The sequence below is a fragment of the Marmota flaviventris genome, chromosome 2, assembly GCF_047511675.1.
Source record: "Marmota flaviventris isolate mMarFla1 chromosome 2, mMarFla1.hap1, whole genome shotgun sequence".
NCBI classification, from domain to species: Eukaryota; Metazoa; Chordata; class Mammalia; order Rodentia; family Sciuridae; genus Marmota; species Marmota flaviventris.
The window spans coordinates 178,691,767-178,709,630 of NC_092499.1; the positions used below are offsets into that span (position 1 = coordinate 178,691,767).

At 63.8% G+C, this 17,864-nt stretch overlaps 1 protein-coding gene across 2 annotated transcripts in view; it reads right to left on the reverse strand.

Moving 5' to 3' along the window:
* Positions 1–17,645, reverse strand: part of Nol4l (nucleolar protein 4 like) — a 115,568-nt gene extending 97,923 nt beyond the window's left edge. For both annotated transcript variants that reach the window (XR_003584075.2, XM_027945193.2), the window contains exon 1: positions 17,325–17,645. Coding sequence is in view for 1 of the 2 variants with exons in the window: in XM_027945193.2 (XP_027800994.1) it covers positions 17,325–17,645 (321 nt within the window). In the remaining variant the exon portion in view is untranslated. The remainder of the gene's footprint in view (positions 1–17,324) is intronic.
* Positions 17,646–17,864: the final 219 nt, after the last annotated feature.

The window sequence follows — 17,864 nt, forward strand, 5'->3', positions numbered from 1 at the left end:
AGCCACCATGGGGACAATATCAGCAGGGCATCTGCCCACCATGGGCACCCACATAATCCCAAAGTTAAAGATGAGGAAACTTGCCCAGAAAGGCAAAGTAATTTATCTAAGGTCACACAGCAGAAAAACCAGACAGTCAGGATTTAAACCTCCCACGATGTCCTGCAGCCCAGGACATGGCCTGGTCTCCCTGCTGAACTGTCATCAGCCCCCAGGCATGTGTGGCCCCAATTCTGTCCACTAGGCCCAGAGCTTGTCCCTAGGGGCCACCCACTAATTAGCCAGGCAGCTTCTGCTCAGTGGCTTCTCTGGAGCAATCCTCCCAGGAAGGGCCGAGCCTGCAGGAGCGGGAAAGGTAATTGCTAATTTGCACGAGAGGAGACAAAGGGGACAAAGGCGCCCTTGGCTGCCCGGTGCAGCCTGCGCTGGCTCCGCATCCAGAGCTACCTGCCGCTCCATCCACCGCCATCCTCCCCTGCGGGCTCCCCAGACAGCGTGTCTCCAGGACACAGTCCCCGCCCAGTGGGTCACCCAGCCACACCCCAGGAGGAGCAACGTCCCTGCAGGGAGGTGGACAGGGAATAAACGATGCAGACCACGACTGGGCCAGCGCCCGGGGCTCTGAGCACCACGTGTCTCTCGTGGAACTTCAGCACAGCCAGGCGCATAGCCAGGCGCGGGTGCTGCGCTCAGCCCCATGCACAGGTGGGAAGGGTGAGGCCGGAGAGGAAGTGACAGCCAAAGGCCCTTGGCTGGGAAGCAAAGGAGCCGCATTCGATCCCAAACTGCTGGCCCTGGGGTCCGCGCCAGCTCCTCTGGGCTCCAGATTGTCCCCCTCAAACCTCCTGTTTGGGAGCTGAAGAAACGGAGGGCAGAAGGCTTCAGACAAAACAAAGCACGGCCCCAGGGGCCCGGCTCTGCCCTGTGGGTCCTGTGCTTCCCACACGGTCTTTCCTGGGCGCCACTCGTGTCTGCATCTGTAAGGTGTGCCTGGAAATCGGGACTGTGGCCGGTGCCTGGCGCACACCTGCCATCCCAGCACTCGGGAGGCTGAGGCAGGAGGATCATGAGTTCAAAGCCAGCCTCAGCAACTTAGTGAGACCTAAGCAACTCGGGGAGACCCTGACTAAATGAAAAATCAAAAGCGGGTGGGGATGGGCTGGGGATGGGGCTCAGCGGGTAAGTGCCCCTGGTACCGAAAAAGAAAAAAGAAAAAAATCAAATCTGGGCTGCGTGCGCCCCGGGGAAAGCCTGCCTAGGTCCTGCGATTGCTCAACAAAGGGGCCCCCAGCCTCTCTTTCAGGGGGCCAGGCCGTCGGAGGCCAGTGCAGAGTGGCGCTGGAACGTGGGGCCAGGAGGCCCAGGCTGCAGCAACCAGCATGCAGACTGGTGGCCGGGCCTTCCCCCGGGCGGGAGGCTGGCCCAGGAGGAAGAGCCTCCGCCCACCGCTCTCCGCAGATGGAGGATCAGGAAGGTCCAGGTGCTAATCCAGGGCCTCCCCCCCACCCCCCCGCCGCCAGCACGTGCTTCCAGACCCCCAGCTGCCCCTCTACCGTGTCCCCTCCCGAGGCTGACCCCAGGCTCCGAGAAGCTGACAGGGACGGGCACCTGGAGGTGGAGACCAGCCCTCCCTGCCCAGAAAGGCCAGATGCTGGATGGACAAACAGGCCGAGTGGACAGTCACATGACATACCCCTTCCTCTCCTGCCCGAGCTTCCCCATGCTCTGGGCTGTCCTCACAGCAGCTCTCCCTGCCCCCAGGCCTCCTCCCGACCACACAGCTGAGAGTCATCACCAGGGTGTGTGCAGGTGGGGTGTGTGTGTGTGTGTGTGTGTGTGCACTTCCACGCCCTGAGGGACGGCAGGCACCTGACATCTGCTCACCCTCCCGCCTCTAGGTGGCCTGAGCCAGGAGACCCTGGTCTTCGCCTCCAGTGGTCCTGCCTCGCCGTGACCCTGGGCCAGTCACTCGTCCTCTCCTGGCCTCAGTTTACCCCTCTGTGAGCCGGGGCCATCCTTTCTTGCCCCTTCTTCCTTGGGGGTTTTTAGAAGACTGACACCTTCCCAGTAGCTCTGGAAATGATGGGCAGCGTGCCAGAATGTCAGGGGCTGGTTTTTAAACCTTTACTGGGCTCCTCGGAAAGCCAGGGTCAAGGCTGGGCCCTCGCACACACACATCCTGGAAGCACGTCTCTGGAGGTCTCTGGAGGTCCCCTCGCAAGCTGACCTACAGGCGACCTACCCCCATTTGTAGATGAGGACACTGGAGCTGAGAGAACGGTTTGCCTGAGATCACACAGTAAAGTGGGGACCCCAAGATTCAAACCCAGGGCCAACCACGAAGCAGTTGCTCAGGGTGAGGGGTCAGGATGGCCATGTCTCCTGCCCTGAGTCCCTGCAGGCCATGAAATTCATTCTGCAAGTCCTCCCAGGGAGGGGCCCATAAATCATTTTGTCCTGAGGGGTAAGATCCTGAAGGGTCAAATGTGATCTTTTGATTCATGAATATAAGAAGGAGCTGGGGACACTGGCCTCCTCCGTGTTCCTCAGGCCCACTAGCCACGCTCCTGCCCCAGGGCCTTTGCACTCACAGTTCCCTCTCCCTGGAAGGCTTTCCCACCAGACACCTTGCTCCCACACTTCCTTAGGGGCTTTGCTCAAATGTCAGCCCCTCACTGAGACCCCTCCCACACTTTGTTTAAGCCCCTCATCTGCTCCCCGTTTTCTCCACAGAACTTGCCAGCCGCTCCCAGCTGGGTGCTTCACCCGCAGGGACAGCCGTGCCCTGAGAGCAGGGAGCTCCCCTGAGCCCTCAGAGCAGGGTGCCCAGCCCTGAGCAGACGCTCAGCAGAAAAACTGAGGCCCAGAATGGGACCGAGGTGGGTCCCAGGTCACATGGGAAGTAGAGAAGCAGCGTTTGTGTCCTGGCTCCCTGTCCCTAGCCCTGGTTCTGTCCCCTGTCTTCACTGCCATGGGGCCTGCTTGGGTGGCTAGAACTAGGGGAACAGGAGCCAGGCCCCTGCCACCTACCCCTCCTGAGAGGGAAGGAGTGAAACGGCGCCAGGGACCCTGTAGGGAGACGGCCAGGGGCGCACAGTGTCCCTCCAGAGACCCTGGCCTCCCGCCGCCGGCCCTCCCAGGACCCGAGGCGGCGGAGAACAGAACCTCCTTGTCTTCTGCCTCCTGATTTATGGGATGGGCTCTCCCCCTGGAAACGTCAGCTGCCCTGGGTGGGTGGCAGTCCTTGCCTTTCCGGTGGCCTCTGCAGAACACGGTCTCTGGACTCTCGCGGGCAGGCGAGGGCTGAGGGCAGGGGACCAGCCCTTCCCTGTCGCGCCTGCTCAAACCCTGCCGCACGTGACCCTGTCCTCCGCTGCTCTGGGACTCACGCTGGGTCCAGGCGGCAAGGGAGGAACCTGCCGTGACTGAGGGAAAGTGGCCGTGGCACAGCTGCTCAGTCACCGGCCCCAGCTCCCTGCCCAGCGCCGCCCTCCGCTCACAGGGGCCTCGGGCAAGTCACGGGCCTGGCCGCGGGGCTGGCGCTGGGCATGGTGGGCAGACATGCAGGGGAAACCGGGGACACCGGGCACCCAGGGGCCTCACGATGTGTGAGCTGGCATGCAGCCACCGTCACCACCGCCACCACCACCGTCACCATCACCACCAGGAGCAGCACCACCATCACCACCATCACCACCATCCCCTGCCATGGCCGTCACTCCCACCACCATGCCCATCCCCATCATCACCGGCATCACCTCCACCATAACCGTGTCACGTGGCATGTCTCCACCAACGTGTCCTGAACTCTGCCACGGCAGAGGCCTCTCCGTGCGCTGGGGGAGACTCGGCCCCTCCAGCCCCCTGCCCTCCCCAGAGCCCCCCAGCCCCTGCCCACCCAGTGCTGCTCCCATCCCCAAGAGCCGCGGCCCTCGGCCCTGCACGCTCTGGCCGGGCTCGGTTCCCCAGGCGCCTCCGCCCTCGCTGCCCTGCTCGAGGGACACTCAGTGCCCCCCCACCCCGGCGGAGCTCTGGCTTCCAGGTCCCCATCACAGAGACACCCGGAGCTCCCCCAGGCCGTTCCTCTCCCCACTTCCCACCTGCTCCACGGCCAGCGCGGTCCCGCGGCTCCACCCCCTCAGCCGCAGCAGCTGTGGGCAGGTGCCACGTCCTGGGGGTGGACCTGGCCATCAAGCCAGCCCTCCATCCTCAGAGGAGGAAACTGAGGCCCGACAGACACTGGACAGGACTCCGAGCGCCGGAGTCAGGGGGACCGGACAGTAGGCAGCCCTGGGCTCACGAGCACCTTCAGAGGAGCCACGGGCCCCCAGCTGGGTGAGGGGCGTGAGAGGGAGAGGGACGGAGGCGTCGGTAGGGCCTCCCCAGGAGGTGACATCTCGGCAGAGCCCACCGAGGTCCAGGGGGCAGCCAGGAGGCCAGGGTGGCTGAGAGACAGCAGGTGGCGGCTAAGGGGGTGGGACAGAATCAGAGCTGGGCCGCAAGCCGGAGAGTGACGGGAGCCCTGGGGGGGGGGCCTTGAGCAGAGAAGGGACACGGAGGTGCCGAGATGACACTTTTAATGCAGCACTTTGGCCACAGTGTGCACGGGAGGGGCAGGACGGGGCAGGACCGCCCTACCTGCTGCGGAGGAGGTGACAGGACTGCAGGTGCGGGGACGGGGAAGGCCCTGCACTCCCCATACCCAGACTTCTATGTCCCTGGGGAAGGGGACTCAGAGGAGCCCGAGGTGGGGCAGCAGAGCTGGAACTGGGGACCCCGGGCAAAAGTAGCCTCCTGGAGCCCAGGGAGCCTGGCAGCAGCAGGACAGGTCTGGCTGCCTGAGCCAACGGGCTGGGTGGCAGTGCCCCGCCCGAGGCTGCCCCCAGCATCTAGCCAGGGGACCTGGCGCTCTGGGAGGGCAGAGGTCAAGTCTGTCCCGCGCCCACCACTGGGCAGCCTGAGCGCAGCTCTGAGCCCCCGGGAGGTGTACGGCAAGTCTCTGTGGAATGATGACCAGGACCTGGTACACAGCAGGCGCCAATCAGAGTCTGCTGAACAAATCGGCAAACAAAAGGACCGGGTGCTGGCAGCCGTGTGCTGTTGGCTGGTGGCTCGCGTTAGCCCGGGTGCCTCAAAATACTAACAGCTGCAGCTGGCCAGAGCACTTCACGCTGGGTCCTGGGCTCTCTCACCTGCGTCCAGCAACCACCGCGGCGCTCACTACACAGAGGAGGAGACCAAGGCCCAGAGAGGCTGACCAACTTCCCCCAGATCACTCAGCTACTGAGTAAAGCGTCAGAATTGGAACCCAGGGCTGGGTCCTTCTCAGCAATCCTCCAACACCTCCTGAACTGGGATCTAATCAATGACACCACTGTCCCCAGCCCCAGGGCTGACACTTGCTGGTGGGGTCCCCAGAGAACAACCCCAAGCCTCTGTCACAGCTGAGGCATTGCGCTGGCTCCTCACAGCCACCTGGTGCCACCTTCCCGAGAGGAGCTTGGAAACCTCTGCAGGAACGGCAGAGCCAGAGGGGTGACAGAGAGGCCTGGGGCCTGGCCAAGGGTCCTTCCTCAGGCCTCTCCCCTCCGGCCACCCTGGGTACAGGGGCAGGGGGCCCAGCCCCCAAACTCTGAGCCCTGGAGGAAGCAGGGGCCAGTCCCCGGGCCCTCCATGCTGGAGCCTGTCTCAGGACCTGGGGTCACTGGGCCGACCTCAGGCTGACCGCTCACTCTGCCTCCTTCCTGAATAGCAGAAACCACGACAACGGAGCCTGCCAGGGGCGCTGGGTGCTAAGCCCGCACGCACTGTGCGTGGCCACAGCACGGCTGCACGGGGCAGCAGCAGCAGCCAGGGCCGGTTGGTCTTTGGAAGCCCTCAGTTCTCACTGGGGTTCTCTCAGGGAAGCAGACCTGTAATCGCGCCCACTTTTCAGATGTAGAAACGAAGGCACAGAGAGGTTAAGCAAGCTGTTGGAGTCACACAGTAGGTGGACAGGATCCCAGCTCCAGGCCAGGGAGGCCCAGGAGCCACAGGAGGCACGGGACCCCTGGGGACATGGGAACGAGGTGGAAGGTGAGGGGCGGGCAAAGCAGCCTCCCCTCCCGGGGCACCCCCCTGCACCCTCCTCTCCTTAGTTCCTGCCTCACTCCTCACCAGAGCCTCCCTGTCCCTCCCCAGCCTCTGAGGGACCTGGCCCCTGGCCACAGCACACCTGCCTGCTCTGGGTGTGGACAGGCAGCCTGGGCGTGAGGCCGTCCCCCCCACCGAGAGCAGAGGAGGCCCGGCTCACGGAAACTGGTACCAGGCTCCTCCGGCCTCCCTGACTACAGAGGCCCTCAGTGACTCCCGCGGGTCAAGCCACCAGGAGCTCCTGTTGGGGCCTACGCAGCAGCGTGTCCCTGGGTCAGCACACTCTGCCACCCAGACTCCCAATGCCTGCTGCATCCTGGCAAAGCCACGGTCTGAGCCTGTGTGACACCGCGCAGGACCCCCAATCTAAGCCTGGCTGTCAAAGGCATAGGTTTGGGGCGCAAGGCACAAGACCACTGCACAAGTCCAGTTCCTCTCCGCCTCTTACCAACTGTGTGCCTTTGGGCATATGACTTAACCTCTCTGAGCCGCAGGATCCTCATCCACAAGGTGAAGGCAGCCATGTCCGGACAAGCACAAGGAGTACTGCTCATGAAGTGTTTAGCACAGGGCCTGCCGATTCATGGGACGCTGTGACTGTCCCTGTTTTTCCTTGGTGGCAGCACTGACTGCTTCAGCAGCACTCCGTGTACCTCCAAGGATCCCACACCAACCCTGAGCGGCCAGTGTCGGCTCCACCCCATCTTAGAGGTAGGAATGGAAGCTTCTGGAAATTGAGATGTGTCTGAGGTGGCCCAGCTGGGGCTGAGCCAGGACTTGAACCCGGGGCTCTCTGACCCCGGGGAGCAGGCAGCTCCCATCCTGGTGGGGAACCGGGACCCTAAAGCCAGCTCCTGACTGGCCCGGGGACCTGCCCCTCCAGCTCTGCGCTCCCCACTGTGCCCTTGGGCTCCCCCCCCAGGGACCCCCTGGGCCAGACGTGGAAGAGAGGCCCTTCCTTGGGGAGCCCCCAGCCCCCATGCTCCCCGCCATCCTCTCCACCTGTCCCCGGCTCCTTCTGCAACCCTTTGCTTCATGTCCCCGTCACAGACTTGTGTCCTAAGAGGCCACGCTTGTGTCGGGGGTGAGCCCTTGGTCCCTCCTTCTCTGTGCGGCCCCCTCCAAGACAGGCGATGGCCCTGGGCCCATTCTACAGGACAGGAGCCTGGCTCAGAGGGACTGGGCTCCCCGGCAGGGCTGCTTCCTGGGCTGGCCACAGGTTCTAGAGTTATTGATTGGCTGGGAGTGAGAATCCTGATAGCAGTTCCCTTCTGTGAGGGCTTGACTGTCCCGTGCCCTGAGGTAGACGCTCCCCTAGGGTAGACCACAGTGCCCGAGGGGGTATGCAGCTGAACCCACAGCTGTTGTCATCCCATTTTATACAGGAGGAGACTGAGGCTCAGGGAGGGGGAGAAACTGCCCAAGGTCACACAGCAGTAAGTGGCAGAGCCTGAACTCAGTCCCTCCCTGCTTTCACACTCCCCACTCTCTGCTGACCTGCAGGGGCCTCAAAGTCGACATAGAACCCTTTGCCCCTCAGCCTGCTGCTGCCCGGCCTCCAGAGCTCTGGGAGTCTCCATGCCCTGTGGAGCTTCTCGCCTGACTCTGAGCTCACGGGCCCCGTGTCCTCTCTCCCCCTCGGCGCAGGCTTTCTTATCACCCCCAAGGGGCCTCAGAGGAGGCTGACAGCTGTCTGGCTTTGGGATCTTTGCAGTGGGAAGGGGGGTCCTCTGAGATACCCCAAGATGGAGCAGCAGCCCCTATTCTGTGACCTGCCCAGTAGACATGGCTTTGTGCCAACTATCTTATGGGGTGCAGGTTTTATCACCCCTATATATGGAAGGGGTCAGAGGATCAGAGCACGCAAGCCATTTACCCAGAACCACACAGCTGGTGGCAGAGCTGGGCTCTAAATGCAGGTGTGTTGTTAGCCCTGTTGTCCTCTGGGCTGCCCTCTGGTTCCCCTGTCCAGTCGTCCAGGGTACCTGCTGCCTGGGCAGATTCCACTCCAGGTCCCTATGAGAATAACAATCCCACTATTTAATCATTTCACCATATTCTCTTCTTCAGTTCTCCCCTCAACCCTGAAGGGGAGGGACAATCATCAGATCCATGTTTCAGAAGAAGAAACGGTAGCTCCAAGTGGCTACCTGGCTGGGTGCCCAACAGAGGCTGGGCCTTGGTTTGCTAACCTGCAGAATGGGGTCATAGCAGCCTCTCAAGGTATTTCTCACTGTGCAAGACTGTAGCCAGGGGCTCTCAGCGGCACCCCCACAGCGAATCCTGACAAGGCCAAGGCTGGCGGGTTCTTCTCTGCCCACCAGCACGCAGGCAGGGCCTGGCCTGCCGAAGGAGGCCCCGTCTCCTTAGCATCTCCCCAGCCCGGGGATGCCAAGAAAACGATGAGTCATCCATCCAAGCAGAGGCCTCCTGGAGCCTGGGGCGGGTCCCTGCGGGCGGGAAGGTTCCAGGCTGGAAAGGGGGCCCATGCCCCTGGGGACGCTGGAGCTGGCCCCACTGAGGCCCGAGTCACCAGGTCTGCTCCGTGCCGCCCACTGCCACACACCGCTGGCCTTGAGGACACCTCTTGGAGTCCACCCACCAGATCCTACCCCTGCGCTTCAGTCCCCGTCTGCCGTGGGCCTGCACCCCCTGGCCCCCTCCCCTCCCCTCTTCCACTCAGTTCCAGGGTCCACTGGGACCCTTGGACCTCCCTCACCCCCACGTCCCATGTCACCCAGCCACTCCACCTCTTGTCCTGCGGGGAGACCAGCCTGCATCTGCCCCATCCCCGGCCGTTTCCTGCCCCTGGTGGTCTCCTCCGGGTCCCTGTCCTCTGCCTGCAGCACCCGAGCTCATCATGACGCCCGCGGCGAGCTCCCTGCTCCCAGGGATGGGACACACCAGCTCCTCTGGGTGCTTCTCCAGACCTGCTCTTCCACCGGGCCCCCCTCAGGCCCCGGCAGCGGGCCTCAGGCCCCGGGACTATTTGCCCCAACACACCCCACTGGACTGTGGTGCTGATTGCGCTTCTCTGGGAAAGTCAGCCAGGGTCCCCCTCCAAGTCCGCGCCCTTCCTGCAAAGCCTGTCCCCCAGCCCTCGCCGCACCCCGCCATGAGCCTGCTCTTGCTGAAAGATGCTCAGGACCCTCAAGGTCAGGTTCAAATGTCTGTCTTCCGAAGACTCCCCAGACACCCTCGGTGCCTAGGGCTCCTGAGAACTGGACCCCTGCTCTAAGGCACCCGCTACACCCTCTTCCCAGCGGGGAGCTGTTTAGGGACAGGGGAAATTCTGGGCCCTTGGGACGCAACAGGGAACAAAACAGATCCATGTGCTCGGGTGGCACTCACGGCCTTGGGGAAGACGGATCCTAAACATAGAGCTATTGAAAGAAATATCCTGTCAAGAGCTGATAAGGGTGACAGAGAAAAAAATAAGTAGAAAAAAAGGCGGGACAGGATCTAAGGGACCCAAGGTGGTCCTGACTGGTGACCAGGGAGGCCTCTCTGAGGAGGTAATATTTGAGCAAAGACTTCAAGAAGGAAAGGAGGCCAGACCTGCAGAGATCCTGACACAGAGTGATACAGGCTGGGGAAAGAGCCAGTGCAAGGGCCCTGGGGCAGGACTGTGTTTGGTGTACTTACAGAACAGCAAAAGGTCAGTGTGGGTGAGGCCAAATGAATGAAGGGAGAACAGAGGCGAGGCAATCCACAGGCCACAGGGAAAACTTTGACTCTTGCCTGGGGTGAGATGGGGCCTTGGAGGATTCTGAGCAGAGGAGGGGGAGAATAGAATTTGCTTTTTGCAAAGTCTCCTCTGGCTGCTGAGTGAAGAAGGGATTCTGGGCCAGGGAGCCCAGACAGGGAGCCCAGTGGGAGGCTGATGCCTCTGCAGGTGGCGCCGGGCGGGAGTGGGCAGTGGTGGGCCCCAGGTGTATTCAGAAGGTGGAACCAACAGGATTTGCAAATGGGCTGGACAGGAAGGGAGAGGAGGCAAGAGGAAGGGTCCAGAATGACTCCTGGGCTCGGGATGAGGGAGGCTGAGCGGCTGGGCTGGGGGCAGGGGCGGGGCAATAAGGGCCGGAGCGAGGGGGTCAATGGTGTGGGCTGTGCCGCCACCTTTGGCTCCCACCTAGCTCTGCAGCTCGTGGCTTCTGGGGAGGGTCCCCCTGCCTCAGTTTCCCCACCTGAGGCGCTCCGTGGCCCAGGGCAGCCGGGAGGACGAAGGCTGCAGGGGTGGAAGAAGATGGGCCCAGCCCCCCACCCCGCCACTGCCCAGGCCAGGCCCGGCCTGCAGCTGCGGGTGACATGGGCGGGGAGGGGCGGGGGAAGGGGCGGCCAGGCCCCTGCACAGGCGGGTGGAGGGCCGCCCGGGGCCCTGGAGGACACTCCGGAGCCTGCAGTGGGTGGACGGCCAGGGTACCCTGCTGCCAGCGGTCCTCTGGGGACCACCGCTCCACGTGTGGGGACTTAGAGGGTGCCAACAGAACCCTGGCACCCAAGCCCCGCCACTTGCTCACTGTGGGCCGTGGGGAGGGTCCTGGCCTCTCTGGTACCAGGTTCTCATCTTCCGGTAGAATCCAGGGGAGGGGAGGCGAAATGCAGGGCTGGGAAAACTGGGAGACGCGCTCACACCCCCACCTGGGGAGGCGCTTCTGGAGAAGATGGCGCTGCGCGTGCCCACAGCGAATCACTTGGACCCCACCAGGGGAGGGGTTCGTCCCACCCAGCGGATGTCCGCCAGGCCTGGGTAAACCCTCGGCCGCCCTTCCTGGCCTGAGGGAGGACCTCGGAGGAAAGCCATGCATCCAACTCAGTGCACAGTGTCCTGGGTGCCTGGTGGCACTGGAAGACCCAGAAATCCCCAGGGAACTGCCATGGCCACTGCCTGCTACACACCTGGAACGTGGCTGGGTGTTTGTCCCCACGGTCCCCCTTAAGGCCCACAACACCGTTCATCACATCCCCATTTTCCAGATAAGGAAACTGAGGTACAGCAAGATCCCAAGGCAGCTGACAGTCCCTAAATCTTGCCACCTTTGGAGGTCCCTGCACGTGTTAAAACACTGACTTTCACACCGGTTCTATGAGAAAAATCCGATTATCAGTTCCGTTTTACTGAGGAGAAAAATCAAGACCAAATTGAGAACAGGACACAGCTGGGATTTGAACCCAGAGCCCTGTGGGTCGAAAGCCCCAGCCCTTCATCTCCCCTCTATGTCAAAGAGGGATCTTGTTCTAACAAGTCACCCGCCTCGCAGGCTGTCACCCAGCTTCTCTCTGCTCCTTCTCCTGCTTTGGGGCTCGGGGACCAGGCCTGGCTTTGCCACAAATTAGCAGGGTGACCTTGAATGTCATCCTCAAATGACAGCAGAGCCTTTACAGTTTGCCGAGAAATGGACCTTTGGAGCCCCTTTTCCAGATGAGGAAACTGAGACTCGGAGTCTCCGCTGGCTACTTGCCCGGGGTTGCAAGGAAGTGGCTGAGCTGGATCCCGTGAATCCTGTCCTTTCAAGTTCAGAGCCTCCTCTCCCAGAATGACCTGTCCTCCCCCGCCCCCAGGGTATGTGGCTTTGGGCTTTGTTGTATGACCACAGCAAAGGTCACAAGCTGGGGGTGGGGTGGGGACAGGATCCAGCAGATGCGGTGGCTGCTGTCACAGCCGTGGCACCCCCTCTTGCCACTCCCTCCCTCACACCAGGCTTTGGCTGCGGAGAGCCTGGGGAGGGCCAGGGCAGTGGCTTGGGCTGACCTGCCATGACTGACGGACGCCCCATGAGCACCGCACTGCCAGCCACACACGGTGGGTCAATCAGAGCTTTCACATGTGTGCACCCACAGTCACGCCTGTGGCCTGCCACGCCCACAGCCCAGGTGCTCCCACATCTGCCGACCCAGACACTCCCAACCACACTAGTCCCCCCGGCTGGTCCCCTCTACCACACACACCCTGCCCCAGGCACACGTCCCCGCCAGCGTTCCCAGCCTGCACGAGGACAGCGCGGGCTCAAGCACACCCACACGGGCGTTCCTGTGCACCCTCACACACACGCACACACCCCTGTGCTATCCCATGGGCACACGTGCCCGTGCACAGCCCTCAATCAATAGCACAACAGTGGTTGCCCGAGGACCTCGCCCTCTGCCCCTGAATAGTCCCAGCCCCAGGATCCGTGCCCCCAGCCCTCCCAGTAGCATTTTCAGGGTCCCCAAGGGGGCTCCTGGCTTTCTAGACAGTTGGGACAGAAAGGCCACAAAGGAGGGGATTGTCACCATGGGTTTTAGCCAAGGGAGAACAGGCCATACATGGCTTTCACCCTGTCCCCAGCCCTAGCACAGCAACCAGGAGCCAGAGGGAGCCAGAAGGAAAGGCTGACCCCGGAGCATGGCCTTGACTCCAAAATGCAGCCTCCGCAGACCCTCCAGGACCACCTCACCCATAGAAGGCAGGCTAAGGACAGAACGGCTGCTGTGCACTCACGGAAAGCCACATGGGGCCTCAGCCAGACATCTTTTCCACAAAGTTCCCTGGAGCTGAGGATAACATCCCCCTCCTTACCCCATCCCATCCTAGGGAGCCCCAGGAAGGCCCCCAGACATCCTATACGACGTCTGTGATTACGGACATCTTGACCAGAGGGATGGCTTCCAAACTGATTCAGACTAAAGGGTAAAGGACTGAAAGTTTGTCATGAAGGACGTACACTTTCAAATTAGACCAGGTGGCAAGACACCTCCGGGTCAGAAGGGAGATGCACACGAGGAGGTTCCCAGGATCAGAGATGGCCCTGTCTGTGGCACGGCCCAGGGGGTACCCTATCCTCCCCAAGCCTCAGCTTATTCAACGGACAGATGGCAGTCGTCACAGTGCTGACCGCTGGGCGGCTGTAGGATTTTCACAGCTGGTGCACAGCAGCTCCTCAGCACAGTGACAGGCACCACAGTAGGTGACTCAGAAATGGTCGCTGTGGTGATGATTTGAGGAAAACCAGGAAACACTAAGGTATTCAACCGAAGGTCACAGTGTACATTACACAGTGCTAAGTCAGAGGCCCTTTCCCGCCCAGACCAGCGGCCGCAGGTGCCAAAGGTTTACACGAAAGCTCTGGGGAGAAAGACTTAGGGCTGTGAAAACGCTTTCCACTAAATGAACGATGTCTGCAAACTGGGAAAAGACCACCATTAGTCAATTTGGCCAGTGGAACACCTGGGGTCCAGCCTGCAAAAGCCTGGGGTGGAGAGCAGAGCTGGCCAATCCCAGAGGTTCCCCTTGAGGAATGGGGCTTTCATGGTGGGACTCCTGGCACGTGACAGGCCCCCACAGCGGAACAGAGACCTCCGTTCCAGTCCTACCAATGGAGACTGACTCTCCCCCCAGGCCTCAGCTTTCCTATCTGGAAGATGGTACCGTTGGGCTCAGAACATCTCTCCAAAGAACCTTGGGGGCTCTGGTCCTAGGAATTGACAGCTGGCCCAGGGTCCCAGTCCACTAGGAGAGTCCAGGGGAAAAGGAAAGTACTGGTTCACTTTGTGGCTGACATTCAAACAGAACTGGAGGGTCTTTCCTCCAAGGGGTTCGCTTCGGCTGCTTGGCAGCCCATGGTGGCCCAAACAGCCAAACGCAAGAAATAATAAATCCTAAACAGGCTTTGCCCAGCCAGGAGGCCCGGCTGGGCTCTTGTCATAAAAAGATCTTATCCCCAAGAGCGCCCCGTGAGGACTCCGCCCTCCTCTCCTCAGCCTTCGCCTCCACCTTCCACTTCCTGTGACAACCTGCAAACTGAAGACCAACTTGCCCCCCCACACACACCCGGGCTTCTCCTGCCCCTGTCCAGCCCCGCCCCACCCCCACACGGGCCCCAGCTGCAGGAGGCCCTGCGGACTGTAATTCCCTTCGCCCTCCTCTCCACCCAGGGCCCGTCCGGACAGATTAAGCCTTTGTCACACACACCCAGAAAAGCTCAGGGCCAGATGGGACAGGACAAGTGGTGTCAGATCATCGACCCGCAGCCGGCCGGCTGGGACAAGGGAAGGCCCTCGGCCACTGCACCACTGCATATGGCTCTGGGGTGGGGGGGGGGAAAGGGGGCCCAGGGTGGGGGCAGCCAGAGAGCAACAAGGAAGGGAGATGACACACCAGGGCCACCCTTGGGACCCAGGCCATGAGGATGCCCCAACTCCCACGCCCCCTCTTCCCTGACATTTTTCTGCCAGCCTGCCCTCTCTCCGGGGCTTCTTTATCACATCTTCAGCTATGACCGCCTCCCCCACCGGCTGGGAGCCGGAGGAGGACCGGGCACCGAGCCACACCCACCCCAGTGGCCAGTGCCCACCACCAGGCCTGTAGGTAACAAGAAAATGCCTTCCACAAAGGTTTATGGCCCAATGACCTTCACAAAAATCCACCCAGGACAACACTACAGGATCTCCCCCATCTGACACCAGAGGCGATGCCAACTTTAATTGTGTGTGTGTGTGTGTGTGTGTGTTCGCGCGCGCACACACGCATAGGCCAGCGAAGGTAGGGAATGTCCTTTGCACCTTTCAGAGAAGGTCCCATTCAGTCCCTCCCAGGAAGAGGCCATGACTGCCCCAGAATTCCCAGCAGGATTTGTTCCTCTCGGATCAGTGAAAAGGAAAATGGAAATATAAAAAGAAGAACCGAGCCCCAGGAAGGTACTTGGAGATGGGGGTGGCAGGACTCTGGGCATCTCTCGGGGCTGGCTCCGGCTGGCTGGGCAAGTAGCAGGTAACTAACAGGCCCTCTGGGGACAGCAGGCCAGGCGGGCCTGCGCGGGGAGCTCGAGGGGCAGGCTGTCACAGGAGGGCAGGTCTGTTGTGTTTGTCCCTCCCAGCAGCCAGGGCTGGGAGGCCTGGGTCCCCTTCCCCTGCCTCCCAGGCAGGTGGTCCCTTGGGGAGAGCTTATTATTGGACTGAGAGCTAACAGAGGCTTGCCAGGCCCCGGCTGCCAGAGGCAGGCTGGGCGGCTTGGCATGGGCCTCAAGAAGGATCTGAAGCTCCTGGCTGGGCTGGTGGGACCTGGAGCCCAGGCTTAGCACCCAGTTTTCAGCCTGTGGCCTGGATAGGTGGAGGGAGGTAGCGCTCTGCCTTGACAGCTGCGGGATAAGGGGACAGACAGATTGCAACACCATACCTACTCCCTAAGGGACAGGTTAAGCGGCTAGTGAGCCAGCTGCCGGGTGGGGGGTCCCCACCCTACTCCAGGAGTGGATCCACCGGGCTCCTGCCCCAGACTGAGAGGAAGTTGGGTCAAGACTCAGCTCCTCCAGGAGGGACAAACAGGATGAGGGGTGGGTGGGGCACTGGCCTGGGAAGCCCTGAAGGCCGAGGGCACTGACCTAGGATGGGGGCATAGACCCAGCCAACCACCTGGTGGGTCACTGACCTGAAATAAGCCACCTTCAGGCAGGGTGCACTGTCCTAAGATGGGAGAATGCAGGAGGGTGCCAGACTGTCAGGGTGGGCAGGGCTGACCCAGGCTGGGGGAGGCAACGACCCACCTCCCCAAATGAGCAAGTGGACACTGATTTGGGCTGGGGGAGGGGTCCTTGACTCTATCGGAGGAGGGGATAATGACCCAGACTCCCTGGGTATGGGGGAGAGTACTGATTTCGGCAGAGACCTCTCTGACTCGCGCCCGTGGGACACGGCCCCAGCCTCCCGCTCCGGGAACGCGGCCGGGGCGCGCCCCTGGGCCCTGCCCCCTGTTCCCTGTCCGGCCGGAGGCGGCAGCGGCGCAGATGGGCTGCTGGCGGCCGCAGCGGCAGCGGCGCGGTTATCAGCGCTCCTCGCAGATGGGCCGCCCGCCCTCCGCGCTCGCGGCTCCCCACTCCCCGCGGCCTGCAGCCCCGTCCCCTGGGCGCGGGGGGAGGCGCCTCCGGATCTGCTCCCCGGCTCCCGCCTCCCTCCCTCGCGGCCCCCTCACCCCGCGGGCCGGGCCGGGCGGCCGCCGGAGGGGGAGGGGGAGGGGACAAGTGCACTTTTCGTAACGACCGAATCAATTGTGTGTGAAGAGCCCGCTCCGGCCGGGGACAGGGCTGAGCGCGGGGCGGGCGGGCCGGACGGGGGAGGAGCGCGGAGGGGGTAGCGGGGGAGCGAGGGAGGGAGGGAGGCCGGCGCGGGGCGGCCCCGCTCTCGCGCTCCGGCCGGGCGAGGCCGGGGCGGGAGGGGGCAGGGAGGGAGGCGAGCCCCGCCGGGCCGGGCCGGGCCGGGGGCGCAACGCACTACCGGAGGGTCTCGGCGACGGAAAGTTCAAAGCTCAGCAGCGCCCGGGGAGCGGCCGGCCCCCCCAGCCCCCACCCTCTGCAGAACAATGAGGTCCCGGCGGGGGAGCCGCGGGGCCCGCGCCGCACGCCCTCTCCAGGGCGCCCCGGGCCGGAGGGGACGCCCCCGCCCGGCCGCCTGCCTCCTCCCTTTCGGCGGCTGCGGTTCCCCGCCCCCTCCCCCACGCCACCCCGCCCGGACCGGGCCGGCCCCGGGGACGGGGGAGGGGAGGGGATGGATAGGTCAGGCCGCCCCCGTCCCAGGGAGGGGGAGCGAGGGGCCCGGGGGGCGGAGGGGCGCCCCACCCACCCGCGGGAGGCTGCTCCTGCGCCAGGCTGCGGCTCGGGCCGCCCCTCCCCGGGCCAGCGCCGGGTGGGGTCGGGGCGACAGTGCCCCGGCTGGCCCCCTCCCCTGGCGCTGGGAGGCCCAGCGGACTCCCCGTCCCGTGGCTGCCCCGGCCTCCCCACCCCCGCGGCACCACCCTCCACACACACACACACACACACACACACACCGCCCAGCCGGCCCGGGGGCGGGAGCGCGAGGCGCCCGGGACAGGCAGCCCCGGGGCGGGCGGGGGGGGGGGGGAGGCTCGGGCTTCGGAGCAGCCGCCTGCTGGCGGGGGGAGGGGACGGGAGGACGGAACACGCTGGGGTGAGCAGCCCGGGACAGCCCGCCCGGCACGGCCACGGCCGGGGCAGCGGCCGCAGAGGGGGGCAGGGTCGCCCCAAACCCGGAGCGCGGGCCAGGGAGGGCTGGTGAGCAGGGGCGCGTGCGCCTCGGGTGGGCCAGACACACGGACAACCTGGGGAATATGCGTTCGGACACACATCCACACCCCCACCCCGCCCCCGCCCTCCCAGAGCCCCGCGGCGGGACCGGCCCGCGGCCGCCGCGCGCGCACTCACCGAGCCCGTCTTGACCGGCACATACACCACTTGGCCCATCTTGGGTTCCCGGCCGCTGCCCAGGCGGAAGCCCTTGGAGCGCACCCAGAACTGGAACTTGCCTTTCTCGCCCGCCGCGGGGCCGCTGCCCGCGCCGGTCCCGCCGCCGCCCTGCAGGACCTCGGCGATCCGCTGGTATTTGCTGCGTGTCACCGTCTTGGTTTTGGCCGAGTCGCCGTAGGTGCGCAGGCACCAGTCCCGGAACTGGCGGCCCAGCTCCGAGTCTCCGGGGCTGCGCTCGCGCTCCCAGCCCCCGCGCAGCAGCAGCGTCGGCTTCGGCATCCTCCCGCCGCGCCCGGCGCCCTCGGGGGCGGGCCGGCCACCGGGCCGCCCGGTGCTGGGACTGGGCTGGGCTGGGCCGGGCCGGGCTAGGGCGCGCCGCGGCCGGGGCTGTCCCGCGGTGTGGCTCCGGCGCGGCTGCTTGATGGGCGCGGGCGGCGGCCGGACGCGCGGGGCTGCGGCGCGCTCTGTCCTGCTCGGGCGGCGGCGGCGGCGGCGTTG